Source organism: Sciurus vulgaris, assembly GCF_902686455.1.
Source record: "Sciurus vulgaris genome assembly, chromosome: 15".
Classification (NCBI taxonomy): Eukaryota; Metazoa; Chordata; class Mammalia; order Rodentia; family Sciuridae; genus Sciurus; species Sciurus vulgaris.
The window spans coordinates 37,459,989-37,474,822 of NC_136476.1; the positions used below are offsets into that span (position 1 = coordinate 37,459,989).

The 14,834-nt window shown below is 39.9% G+C and overlaps 1 protein-coding gene across 3 annotated transcripts in view; it reads left to right on the plus strand.

Annotated features, from left to right (window-relative positions):
* ADAMTSL1 (ADAMTS like 1) overlaps positions 1 to 14,834 on the plus strand; it is a 381,058-nt gene that overhangs the window by 352,462 nt on the left and 13,762 nt on the right. For all 3 annotated transcript variants that reach the window (XM_079113153.1, XM_079113154.1, XM_079113152.1), the window contains 2 exons: positions 292 to 472; positions 3,488 to 3,695. In XM_079113153.1, the coding sequence (XP_078969279.1) occupies positions 292 to 472; positions 3,488 to 3,695 (389 nt within the window). The remainder of the gene's footprint in view (positions 1 to 291; positions 473 to 3,487; positions 3,696 to 14,834) is intronic.

The window sequence follows — 14,834 nt, forward strand, 5'->3', positions numbered from 1 at the left end:
GCACTGAGCCTGGCCCTTTACTTTCATTATATCCAACCCTCACGGTAATGTGATCAGGTGAGAGTTATGGTACTCATTTTTTGGAGGAATCATCTGAGGTTCCTGGAGAGAACGGGGCTTGCTCAATAGGTTGGGAATGGTGCCCACCCAGAGGCAGAGCCTCATTTATAATAACTTAGCCTACATGCCACCCCCAGCCCCTTCACATCTTCCCCTAACCCTGCTCAGAAGAAATGGAGTGAGGGCAATAACATTCCCTTCTCTTCACCTCTGATCCTCCTCTTGTGACAGATTACTGGTGGTCTGTGGACAGACTGGTGACCTGCTCAGCATCTTGTGGGAACAGGGGTGTTCAGCAGCCCCGCCTGAGGTGTCTATTGAACAACACGGAGGTGAATCCTGCTCACTGTGCAGGGAAGGTTCGCCCTGCTGTGCAGCCCATTGCCTGCAACCGGAGAGACTGCCCTTCCCGGTGAGTGAAGCTCCCACTCCCAGGATGAGTCCAGACTTACAGCCAAGTTGATGGCCTGCCCTTGTCTAGCAATGTGCTGGGAGAGAGGCAATCCAAGGTGCTATTCCTTCCTTTAGGCATGGGTTCATCAGGCCTCTCTGCCTTGCTGACAGTATACTCAAATGAGCCCACTCTCTCAGCTCTGTTTATTCCCTCACCTGTCCACCAGCTAATGACTACCTCTCAAGGACCTACAAGGCTCTGATCTGTTCAGGGAGCAAGTGTCTCCCAGGCCCTGGTTAGAGACATCTCCCATCCTGCAGTGATACACTAATTCTCTGGGCTTTTTGTAAGAGAAAGAAGTATCTTTCATTGACATGCTGAGGGGACAGAGGTTACTGGGCTCTACCCAAGCTCTCTTTTTGTCTGACTTTAGATACCTGTGCTAACCTGGTTTAGTTACAGAAATCTTCTTTTCTACAAATAGTTGCATCTCCCTAAAGTTGAAATAAATCTCTATTTTCTATAGTTGCCTTAACTTTGAATTTACATTCTCTACATTTAGGCCCCTTATATAGCCCAAGATAACAAAGAATCTCTGCCTCTTATAACATCTTCTTCACACTTCAAGAAACTGTGACTCCCACTGAGCACCCAACCCCTAGTCTTAAGAAAGTAGCTGAAGGTATGATGGCTAGACTTGGAGTTGGCACCCGCATGGCGCTCTGGGCCTACAGGGACTTGGCTTGGCCCTAAAATGCCAGTTTACGACCTATCTATAGGACTTTCATACGGTGCTCAGGGAACCGCTTTGTGTTTTGCCAGCTGAGTCATAAGGAGCAGCTGAAACCAGGAGAGACTCCATGAAATATGAAACACACTCATTAATATCAGCAGTTTGACTTGCTGACGGGAAGGTTTCCACAGGAATGATTAATGTCCTTTTATACCCTTCCTGAATGGGTAACATAGCCCATACCTCTCCTTTCTCAAAACCCCCACCCCAGCTCCCGAAAAAATCGCTGAAATGTATATTTAGAAATAAAAGTTGATTGAAATACAGGCCTGACATTCACCAGGGATCTAGAGGGCTGGAAGGCTGCCCCTGCCAAGCTGTGTGAAATGAAGAAGAGATCTTTGACGTGCCAGGAACTTTTTGATTTGATTTGGTGATGGTCAGAGTCAATCAGCCTAATTTACTTCTGCAAATGAAATAATAATGGCTATGTCTTCTTCGGTTTCAATGCCCCCAGGAGTTTTAAAACACCTCATGCCTGCTTCCTAAGTGGCTCTGCTCCTGTGGGCTGGAAATCTGCGTGCAGTCATCCCTCTCCAGGGCAAAGGAACAGGGAAATTGCCACAAAACTAAATAAGTCACAGATCCGGACTCAGGAGGAATTTGCTCCCCTTTCCCACTACACGCCTCTCCTGAAAGCCAGATGTAGCGTCACTTGGCTAGAAAGTACCATGGGTTCACCCTCCACTGGTCTTCCTACCAGGCTATTTGGGCACATTAGTTAGCATCCTTCTTTGCACACAAACAAGTATTGTTGCCCTGATCATCTTTCTGAGCAGAACTAGGAAATCCTCCTTTGTCCCAGGAAGCTATTTCAATCATTTCATGTTAGATAACACCCCCCAACCCCTGCAATCAGGCAATAAGAGGGATTTTTGCTGGGGGTGGGGGAGTTGTCCCCCCCCCCCAGATTGCATGAAGTGGCTGAACAACACCATGTCTTTCCTCATTTTTACAAACTCTCCCTATTCCCTTCTCTCTGAGAATTATCCTGGGGTATCCTCAAAGAGCACCCAAGTTCATTTATATATGGATCAAGGACTTCAAAATGTCCCCAGATTATACTTTGGCTTTATGAGAAAAGTCTTGGTCAGTCTCATTTCTAGGGAATCAAATTGTAGTTGGAGCCTAACATTCTGAAAACAAATATTTCTAGCACATGTGCAATCCTTTAAGATACATAAGACTTATAGTCTGCATCATGGTGATGGAAAATTGCCCCAGAAAGCTATTATCTTTGTTTCTGAAAGATTAAACAAATTAAATGGGATAGGGGTTAAGTTAAGATAGAAAGTACAGATGCTACCAAACAAAACCTTCACTCAAGTGAGACCCAGATTGCCTCCTGGGTCAAAAGGCAACAGGTTTGGCTCTGACTTCCCAGGAAACCATTCCTGCTCACACTAGGAAGTACCAAAACCACAGTATAGTTTAAGTAGCTAAAGGACTATCTCTCGGCCTTTTGGGCAGCTGAGGCAACTGACTCTCTAAATACTCTTTCAAGCTGCACATTTCTGGTCAGTGTCCCAGGTTTATCAGTGTCCTGAGGCTACCATAACAAATTACTACCACAAACTGTGACTTATTTAGTTTTGTGCCAATTTCCCTGTTCCTTTGCCCTGGAGAAGGATGACTGCATGCAGATTTCCAGCCCACAGGAGCAGAGCCACCACAAACAGTAGCTTAGAGCAACAAAAATTGATTCTCTCACTGTTTTAAAAGCCAGCAGTCAAAAAAAAAAAAAAAAAAAAAAAAAATTAAAGGTGTCAGCAGGGCCATACTCCCTGCAGAAGCCCCCTGCAAAGGCACTATGGTTGAACCATTCCCAGCCCTCCTGTCCCCTGGTGCCTTCCTTGTTTGTGGCTGCATGACTCCACCTCCTGCCTCCCTGGGTATACCACTTTCAAGGTCACTGCCTTCTCCTCTTTCCTGTGTATAATCTCCTCTGCCTTTCTCTTAGAACACCTGTGGTGGAATTTAAGGCCTAGCCAGATAATCTTTTCTCAAAATTCTTAATTATGTCAAGTCAAGATCTTCCCCGCCCCCCCCCCCCCCCCAATAAGATAATATTCACGGTTTCTAGGGATTTGACATGGATATCTTCCTCAGGATCATTTTTCCAAGTAAATACTGTGAAGAGGGTATGGCCCTCTAATTAGCATCTGTGTGGTGATGGGTACAAGGCTCCTTCCCCAAGGCCTGACCTTTGGGGCTCCTCTGATGCTCCTTCCTCTCCCCAGGTGGATGGTGACTTCCTGGTCTGCCTGTACCCGGAGCTGCGGCGGAGGCATCCAGACCCGCAGAGTGACTTGTCAGAAGCTGAAAGCCTCTGGGATCTCCACCCCAGTGTCTAATGACATGTGTACCCAGCTCGCCAAACGGCCTGTGGACACCCAGGCCTGTAACCAACAGCTGTGTGTGGAGTGGGCCTTCTCCAACTGGGGCCAGGTGAGGGCCAGACAGGCTTTTATTTGGAAGGTCATTCTAAAGGTATAACCCTGCCACAATGGGAAATGCCACCACTGCCATATTCTCTGTGACATCCCAGTTGTCCCTAACTAACCCCACCCTGTATCATTCCTAACACCCAGGGCTTCTGAATCCTTCTCTAACATGAACACACCTGTCCTGGAGCCCTCAGGCCACCTCTTGTCCCTGGTTGTGCTGGGATGACATAAAGGTCAGAGGAGGCTCCTCTGAGGACTATAGTGTTGCCCTTGGCCAGGGTTCTCCACTGGTCATGTAGCTATAAACAACCTGTTTAAACCACCATTGTCCCACCATACCTCCCAGAGTCTAAGTCACTTCCTCTGGGGTGTGATCAGGCTTATGTGATTTTTAGAAACTCCTCAGGTGATTCTGAAATACAACCAGGGTAGAGAACCATTGTTCTGAGCCCAGAAGATTTGATCACTCTGAAACAATCAACTTTCTTAATTCTCTGCCTAGAGGTGACTTAAGTCCCAGGTAAGCTTAATGGATAGCAGCAGCGGGGGCTTGTTTGACCCCATAAGCTCAATGATGGATTTCCTCTAGGTACAGTGGAGGGACCATGAGGACTCTACCCATTTGGAGTCAGAATTTTATGTGATTTAAAAAGGAGATTGACACAAACTGAGGACTCCCAGGGACTTAGGGAGCCATGCTGAGCAATGGCAGACATTGCACCATGACAGCAAGAATCCAGGGCACAAGGTCCTTGTTTGCTCATTGTTTCTATGCCAGGTAGGACTGAACCCCAGTCAAGAACTCTGATAGTCACTAGAGAGAGAGGTTTTCCCCAGTCCAGGTAGATAAGGCCTCTTTTAGGCATAGAATAGTTGTCCTACTCATCTTGAACTCTACAGTTTTGCAATATTATTGGCACCAAAGAAAATCAGGTGTGGAGGGGCTTAAGGGAAATGACATAATAGTACATACCATTTCTCCAAAAGTCTGTGTTCAAACCCTTCTGGAGAATTAGCAGGCATGAAGAACTGCCTACCGGGGTTGATATTCAGATTTGTCTGGACTGGTACTAATTAGCAGAGGGACTATTCTGACTGTTGAGGCATAGTTTCTGGCTGACCAACTGGGACACTCCCCAAATAATAGGCTTTACTGTAGGACCAAGGTAACAATGTTCTTGGACAATTAGCAACTTGAAACTTGTTGGAATTGGTTTATTCATGTTCCTCCACTGCCAGACTTCGGAAAACAATCACTTGCAACTTCCTGTTACACTAACATGCTATGTCAATCTCTAATGAAAATCAATCATTCCTGGCCACAGAGTAAAATTTGCAACTTAGCCAGTTGTACCTCAGGTAAGCCAGGGGCTAATGCTTAACTTGGCCAGTCAATGCATCTGGCCAGCCCCTCCTTATTTCCAGGGACATAATATATGTGCTTCGTATTCAAAGCTACATGAGCTCCATCTTGCTCCTACACCAGAGCAAGGGATGGTGGGGAGGTATCTTTCTCTTACCTGGAAAAGCCCACTTCTGACATTTCTCAGCACAACATAGCTCTGCTTCAAAGCCCTCAAGGCTTACTTGCAGTTTGTGAAGTTAGGATTGGGAACAGCTCTGGGGACACATGGGAGATGTCTCTGCATTTTTATCAAGGTCACTCAAGGGGACATTGAGTACGTACTTACTCATTCTCAGTGACTCCTTTTCCCAACAGAGAGAAGAAAGGATAGATCTTTTCTACATTCTTTTCCCTCAAACTCTTCATTCCTTTCTTCTAAAGTCCTCTAGGCCAGTGTATATAGAGATTTAATGTGAATCACCAGAGAATCTTAATGCAAATTCTGATATGATAGGCCTGGGTTAGAGTCTGAGATACTGAATCCACATTTTTTTACGAAAATAAAGATCTATTTTATTTTTTTACTTATTTTTATTATTTTTATAGACTGCATTTTGATTCATTGTGCACAAATGGGATACAGCTTTTCATGTCTATGGCTGTGCACGATGTAGATTCATACCATTTGTATAATCATATATGTACATAGGGTAATGATGTCTGTCTCATTCCACCATCATTCACATCCCCACCCCCTCCTCCCTCTGATTTCCCTCTACATAATCTAAAGTTCCTCCATTCTTCTTTCAACCCCCACCCAACCATCCCCATTATGTATCATCATTCACTTATCAGGGAAAACATTCTACCTTCGTTTTTTTGGGATTGGTTTATTTCATTTAGCATGATATTCTCCAATCCCATCCATTTATCTGCAAAGTCATAATATTATTATTATTTATGGATGAATACTATTCCATTGTGTATATATACCACAGTTTCTTTAGCCATTCATTTGTTGAAAGGCATCTAGGTTGGTTCCACAATCTAGCTATTGTGAATTGAGCTGCTGTAAACATTGGTGTAGCTGCATTACCAATATGCTAAATTTTAAATCCTTTGGATATAAACCAAGTAGTTGGATAACTGGTTCAAAAGATGGGTCCCTTTCAAGTTTTCTGAGGAATCTCCCTCCATACTGCTTTCCAGAATGGCTGCACCAATTTGCAACTCCACCAGCAATGTAAAAGTGTGCCTTTTCCCCACATCCATGCCAACATCTATTATTGCTTGTGTTTTTGATAATAGCTATTCTAATTGGAATAAGATGAAATCTTAGAGTTGTTTTAATTTGCATTTCTCTAATTACCAGAGACAAACACTTTTTCATATACTTATTATTTCATTTATTTATTAATATTTATGTCTTCTTCTATAAAGTGTCTATCCAGTTCCTTGGCCCATTTATTGATTAGTTCTTTATATTTTTGGTGTTAAGTTTTTTAATTTCTTTATAAATTTTGGAGATTAGTGCTCTATCTGAAGTGTGTGTGGAAACGATTTTTCTCCCGCTCTGTAGGCTCTCTTTTCACATTATTGATTGTATCCTTTGCTGAGAAAAAGCTTCTAATTTGAATCCATCCCATTTATTGATACTTTCTTTGATTTCTTGTGTTTGGGAGTCTTGTTAAGGAAACCTGATCCTAAGTCAATATGATGAAGATTTGAAGATTTGGGCTTACTTTTTCTTCTATTCGGTGCAGGGTCTCTGGTCTAATTCCTAAGTCCTTGATTCATTTTGAGTCGAGTTTTGTGCAGGGTGAGAGATAGGGATTTAATTTCATTTTACTACATTTGGATTTCCAGTTTTCCCACCACCATTTGTTGAACAAGCTATCTTTTCTCCATTATGTTTTTTGGCTCCTTTGTCTAGTATGAAGTAACTATATTTTTGTGGGTTTGTCTCTGTGTCTTCTATTCTGTAACATTGGTCTGCCTGTCTATTTTGATGCCAATACCATGCTATTTTGTTACTATTGCTCTGTAGTGTAGTTTAAGGTCTGGTATTGTGATACCTCCTGCTTTACTCTTTCTGTTCAGGATTGCTTTGGCTATTCGAGGTCTCTTATTCTTCCAGATGAAGTTCATGATTGCTTTCTCTATTTCTATGAGGAATGTCATTGAGATTTTAATTGGAATTGCATTGACTCTATATAGTGCCTTTGGTAGAATGACCATTTTGACAATATTAATTCTGCCTATCCTAGAACATGGGAGATCTTTCCATCTTCTAAGGTTTTTTCAATTTCTTTCTTTAGTGTTCTGTATAGTTGTATATAATGATGGGACTTTTTGTTACATATTCATTCATGTACACAAAGTAACTATCATTTGACCAATATCACTCCATTTTCCTGAAAATGACATAATTCCATTTTCTTTATGACTGAAAAAACTGCATTGTGTATATATGCCACATTTTCTTTATCCATTCATCTGTTGATGGACACCTAGACTGATTTCGTAGTTTGGCTATTGTGAATTGTGCTGCTATAAACATAGGTATGCATGTATCACTGTAGTATGCCAACTTTAATTCTTTAGGACAAATACTAAGGAGTGGTCTAGCTGGGTCATTTGGTGGTTCCATGTCTAGTCTTTTCTTGTTTGTTTCTTTGTTTCTAAAAATACTATTGTTTAATAGTGCACTTCATTAATGCTACAGAATGAGCAGGATCAGGGAAACACAATGGAAGATCATTCCTGGGGCCAGGAAAACTCAAGGAGCACTATCCTAACCAGCAAGGAGCACTCCACCGGGCTCAGGCCACAACCTTCCTTCTCTGGGTCTTTCTCTTTATTTGCATTAATCCTCCACTGCTGAAGTCAGAGGTGGAGTCAGGAGAAGTCGATTGCTGGGGCCAGATATTAGAGATGACAGAAGGCAGGACAGGTTGGCTGAGTGAGCTCCTCAAAAGCATCCTTAATAACTAGAGGGTGGGATTAAGTCACTTTTCATCACAGAAGTAGGAAGAGGGAGAGAGGACAGGAATCAGAGGCCATGTTATATGCTTCTGATCCATTCTCAAGTTATTCACTGCTTAGATAGACTTCCCATTCAGTCCCATTACAACAGGGAGGACCACAAGGGGTCTGCCCATTGCCACACAGCTCTTGGATTTGTGGTCTTACTGCTCCAAGAGCCTTGGAAGATACAAGCATTAAATAAATTCTTTTATCCCCCTCCTCAATAAAATAACAAATCCCTCAAAACCTAATTTCTGCAAGTAATCAAGAAACAACACAAATCTTAAAGCTGAACTGGGAAGCGTGGCTTTGAAATACAGCCCTCTTTTCCCTTCCCAGCGAATAAGAGGACCCAGAACATTCTTTCAGCTGCCTTCTGTGCTCATCATACTGACTCCAACTACTGGAATCCTTGGAATTTTGTTCCTACTAATCTTCCACCCCCTCCTTGGAAAGAAAGGCTCCTCTGATGCAAGAAGAATGGTTTAGTGCAATCTCCTTTCCAAAAAAGAGTGACTGGTCCCCAGGCTTTCTTCTATTCCCTGCACTTTTATCTGTTGCTTGCCTTAGTTTCAAGGCTGGTATCACTGCTGAGAAATCTGCTAGGTTACTGATCACCATGCCAGGATAACTTGTTCAATCTGCCCCATTCTCTAAAGTGAAAGGTCTCAGGTGGAAGGGACACATCCCAAGTTGTCCATACTTATCCAGTAAGGCAAGAGCTCTGTGACTCGGGGGAAGTGAGGAAAATAGTGTGTAGCTCCCTTTCATGTAGACTCTCTGATATTTCCATGTCTAGTCTTTTGAGGAGCCTCTGTACTGATTGCCATAGTGGTTGTACTAATACACAGTTCCACCAACAGCATAAAAGTGTTTCTTTTTTTCCTGAATCCTCTCTGGCATTTATTATTTGTACTCTTGATGATTGCCATTGTGACTGGTGTGAGATAAAAATCTGTTTTGATTTGCATTTCCTCATTGTTAATGATTTTGAACATTTTGTCACATACTTATTGACCAGTTGTATTTTTTCTTTTGAGAGGTATGTCTGCCATTTCTTTTTTTGTTTTAATTTTTATTTTTTACAGACTGCATTTTGATTCATTGTACACAAATGGGGTACATCATTTCTTTTCTATGGTTGTACACCATGTAGATTCATTTGTGTAATCATACACGTACCTAGGGTAATGATGTCTGTCTCATTCCACCATTTTTCATACCCCATTCCCTCTAATTTCCCTCTATGTAATCTAAAGTTCCTCCATTCTTCTCTCACCTCCCACCCCCACCCCCATTATATATCATCATCCACTTATCAGGAAAAACATTCGACCTTTGGTTTTTTGGGATTGGTTTACTTAGCATTTCTCAGTTGGGCTATTTGATTTTTTGGTGTAAAGTTTTTTGAGTTCTTTATATATTCTGAATGTTAATCCTCTATCAAAAGAGTAGTTAGCAAAGATTTTCTCCCATTCTCTAGATTCTACCTTCACATTCCTAATTGTGTCCTTTGCTATGCAGAAGCTTTTTTAATTTAATACCATCCCATCTATTAACTCTTGGCATTATTTCCTGAGCTTTAGGAGTCTGAATGAGAAAGTTGTTGCCTGTGCCTAAAAGCTGAAGTGCTGACCCTATATTTTCTTCTAGGAGTTGCTTGGTTTCTGGCATAATTCCTAGCTCTTTGATCTATTTTGAGTTGATTTATGTGCAGGGGGAGAGATAAGGTTCTAGCTTCATCCTTCTACATATGAATAACCAGTTTCGCCTGCACCATTTGTTAAAAAGGCTGTCTTTTTCTCTGAAGTATTTTTTTGACACCTTTGTCAAGGATCAGATGACAGATGTGTGGGTTTTCTTTGTCTTCTATTCTGTACCATTGATCTATGTGTCTTTTTGTGCCTGTACTATGCAGATTTTGTTATTATAGCTCATAGTATAAAGTCAGGTTGCTTTTTTTGGCTTAGAATTGCTTTGGCTATTCTGGGTCTTTTGTTCTTCCAAATAAATTTTAGGACTGTTTTTTCTAGTTCTATGAAGAATGTCATTGGTGTTTTGATGGGGATTGCATTGAATCTTATTGCTTTTGGTAGTATAGTCATTTTAACAATATTAATTCTGCCTATCTGTGAACATGGGAGTCTTTCCATCTTCGTATGACTTCTTTAATTTTTTCTTCAGTGCTCTGTAGTTTTTCATGGTAGAGGTCTTTCACCTCCTTAAATTTATTCCTGGGTGGTTTGGGGTTTTTTTGTTTGTTTGAGGCTATTGTGAATGAAATTGTTTTCCTGATTTCTCAGCAGATTTATTTTTAGTATATAGAAACGTTATTGATTTTTGTGTGTTGATTTTGTAACTTCCTTCTGAATTTATTAGCCCTAACAATCTTTAGATGGCATTTTTCTAGATAGAAGATCAGATAATCTGCAAACAATAATAATTTGGTTTCTTCCTTTCCTTTTTTTTATCCTTTTATTTTCTTCTCTTACCTAGAATGTCTAGCATATATTAAATAGGAATAGAGAGAATGGACAACCTTTTCTTGTCCAAAATTTTAAAGGAAATGCTTTCCATATTTCCCCATTTACCATGAGGTTGGCTTTGGACTTTTCATATATATCCTTTAGGATGTTCAGATAGGTTCCTTCTATGGGATGCAGAATTTCTAACAGCTCCCAGGTTATGCCAAGGCTACTGGTCCACCAGACTTAAGAATGTAGAAAGTTTACAACATTATGAATTACAATGAGTTGTTTGATGTCAGTCTTGTTGATGTTTTTCTGTAAATGATATTGTTAAAATGTGCTTCAAACTGTAGATTCCCCACTTCCAAACCTCCACAATGAAAATGATCTTTCTGACAAGAAAATCCTTTGGAATAGTGTCATATAAATCATTTGCTTACCTCCTTGAAGTCTGTGAAAACCATGCTGATTTTAGTCCACATGAAATAGAAACACCTTGTTAGCTCCAATAACCTGACTTGGTGTAATAATTCAGCTTCTTTTAATCCAACATACACCCACCTGTCTCAGATGGGAATGTATTCCATATAAGCACTTGTGAGGGAATAAAGGCAAAAACAGCTCCAGAATCTTTACAGGAAAAGTGGGTGAAAGGACAGAAATAGAAATATAGTGGAAACATAGCACCAAATTATGAAAGACCTTGTGGACTATAATAAGAGCTTGGATTTTATTATGACTGCCACTAGATTTTTTATTGTTATTTTATTTGCCATTTTAACATATATCAATTGTGCACATTAACAGGATTCAGTGTAATATTTCCATACATGCATACATGAGGCACTGATCAAATCCAGTAAACCCTTTCCCTACCAACCCACCCTCCCCAACCCCTAGTAATCTCTATTCTATTTTCAAATTGACATTTTTTTGAATTTCCACATATGAAAACATGAGATACTTGTTCTGTATCTGGCTTAATTCAGTTAACATCATGTCCTCCTGTTCCATCCATCCGTTTTGCTACAAGTGACAGAATTTCTTTCTGGCTTAATACTACTCCACTGTGTATATAATACCACCTTTTCTTTATCCCTTCATCTGTTGGTGGGCACCCAAGGCCCATTTCATGTCTTAACTATTGCGAATAGTGCCGCAATATACATGGGCACTCGGGTATCTCTTTTGTATGCCAATTCCATTTCCTTTGGATATGTACCCAGGCGTGGGATAGCTGGACCACATGGTAGTTCCAGTTTTTGTTTTTGAGGAACCTCTTTGCTGTTCTCCATAATGGCTTTACATTTCCACTAATAGTGTGTGAGAATTCCCTTTTCTCCAGGTCCTCATCAGCATTTGTTTCTTTTTCTTTTTTTCTTTCTTTCTTCAATAGCTGTCCTTAGGCTTTGACTGTATCTCAGTGGTACAGCATGTTCTTAGCACAGCATGGTCAGGGTCCTATGTTCAATCCTCCACAAAAAAAAGAAAAAAAAAAAAAACTGGTGTGAAATTTTATCTCATTGTCCTTTTTTTTGGTTTGTTTTGTTATGTTTTGTTTTGTTTTGTTTTGTTTTTGGTGCTGGGGATTGAACCCTGGGCCTTGTGCTTGCAAGGAACACACTCTACCAACTGAGCAATAGCCCCAGCCCTCTCATTGTACTTTTGATTTGCATTTTTCCTGATGGCTGATGATAACATTTTTTCCATATCTTCATGGGTCACTTGTGTTTCTTCCTTTGAGAATCTGTTTAGATCATTTGCCCATTTTGTAATTAATGTTTTATGGTTTTCTGAGTTCTTCATGTATTCTGGATATTAACCCTCTGTTGCATAAAGAGTCGGCAAATATAGTCTCCCTTTCTGGGGGTTGGCTCTTCAATCTGTTTCTTGTTTACTTTGCTATGTGGAGACTTTGGGGTTTGATATAAACCCATTTGTCAACTTTTGCTTTTGTTCCCTGTACTTTTGGGGTTTTATCCACAAAACCATTTTCTGCACCAATGTCTTGAAGTGTTTCCCCTGTTTTCTTACATAGTTTCAGAGTTCCATTCTTAAGTTTGGGTTTGACCTATTTTATTTTTGTTCAGGGTTATAGATAAGGGTACTATCCCAGTCTTCTGCATGTGGATATCCAGTTTTTCCAGGACCATTTGTTGAAGAGGTTTCTGGCACCTTTGTCCACATATGCTGGCTGTGGTTGCATGGGTTTATTGCTAGGAATTCTAACTTATTCCACTGTTCTGTGTGTCAATTTTTATGCCACTATCATGCTATTTTTGTTACTCTGGCTCTGAAACATGTCTTGAAATCAGGTGTTCTCATGCCCCTAGCTCTGTTCTTTTTGTTCAAGAGTGCTTTGGCTATTTGGGATCTTCTGTGCTTCCATATGAACTTTAGGACTGTTTTTTCTAGTTCTGTAAAGAATGTCATTCATCTTTTGATGGAGACTGCATTGAATCTGTAGATTACTTTGAGTGGTATGAAAATTTTAACAATATTCTTCCAATTCATGAACATGGAAGTGTTTCTCAGCCTCTGTAGGTCTTCAATTTCTTTCATTAGTACTTTATAATTTTCATTGCAGAGGTCTTTCTTTCCTTGGTTAAGTCTATTCCTAGACATTTTGTTTTTTGTAACTATAGGGAATGAAATTGCTTTGATGATTTCTTTCTCACCAAATTTGTAATTGGTGTATAGAAAACTTTTTTATTTTCGTATGTTGATTCTGTATGCTGTTACTTTAGTGAATTATTTTATCAGTTCTAAGAGTTTTCTATGGGATTCTTTAGGTTTTACTATGCATAGAGCCTTAGAATTTGAAAACAGGAATTATTTGGCTCCCCCTGGCTGAAACTTCTAATACTATAAGTATAAAAGTGAACCCCTTTGTCATATTCCTGCTTTTAAGAAAATGCTTTCAGTTTTTCCCCATTTGACATGATGTTGTACTATAGTTTAGATCTGGAATATCTCCCATAGCCCATATGTTAAAGACTCAGTCACCAGCCTGTGGCAGTATTAGAAGGTGGTGGAACCTTTGTAAAGTAGGGTCTAGTAGCAGAAAATGAGTCAATGTGGTATGACCTTGAAAGGGATATTAGACCTTGAGTCTCTCTCTCTCTCTGCTTCCCAGCCACCACAGGATGAACAGCTTTGTTTCACCATGCACTCCTTGCCATGATGTCCCGCTTTGCCGCAGTCCAAAGTAAAGTGTCAAAATAAATCGTTCCTGTTTTTAAATTGTCTCTGGTATTTTGTTGCAGCAACAGAAAGCTGACTAGCACAGTTACAGGGCTTTTCTCATGAAATGTTGAATTTGATCAAATATGTTTTCCTGCATCTATTGAGGTAATCGTTTTATTCTCATTCTGCTGTATTGTTAAACTACCCTTGCATCTTTTGAGATAAAGCCAACTTGAACATGGTGCATGATCTTTTAGATGTGCTGTTGAATTTCATTTACTATCTTTTGTTGAGAATTTTTGTATCTGTGTACATCAGGGATATTCATCTATAGTTTTATTTTTGTTGTTGTACCTAGTCTGGCTTTGGTTGCCTCATAAAATGTGTTGGAATGGTCTCTTCTCTTTCAATATTTTGGAGTAGGTTGAGAAGACTTGTCATTAGTTCTGTAAAAGTTTGGTAAAGTTCAGTAACAAAGCCATCAAGTCCCAAGATTTTTTTTTCTTTTTGGAGATACCTTTTATTATTCGGTCTCATTAGCCAGTATTAGACTCTTCAAGTTTTTCATGCCCTCATGGTTCAATTTTGGTAGGTCAGATGTGTCCAGAAATTTCTCCATTTTCTCTAGCTTCTCCAATTTGTTAATGTACCACTTTTCATAATAATTCCTAATAATCTTTTATATTTGTGGTATTGGATGTAATTCTCCCTTTTCATCCTAATTTTATTTATTTGGGTCTTTTTTCTTGGTTAGTATAGCTAAAGAATTGTCAATTTTGTTTCTCTTTTCAAAGAACCAACTGTATTTCTTTTCTGATCTTTGTTATTAAATTGTGGGTTTGGTTTGTTCTTGCTTTTCTGCATCCTTGAGATGCATTGTTAGGTTGTTTATTTGAAATAGTTCTATTTTTTATGTAGAAACTCATGGCTATAAACATCCCTCTTAGTATTGCTTTTGCTACATCCCACATTTTTATTTTTACATATTTATTGGTGCATTATAATTGAACATAATGGTAGGATCTGTTGTTACATATTTGTACAAGTATACAATATATAATTTGGCCAATATCATTCCCCAGTATTTCCCCTTTTGCATCTCACAAAGTTTGAT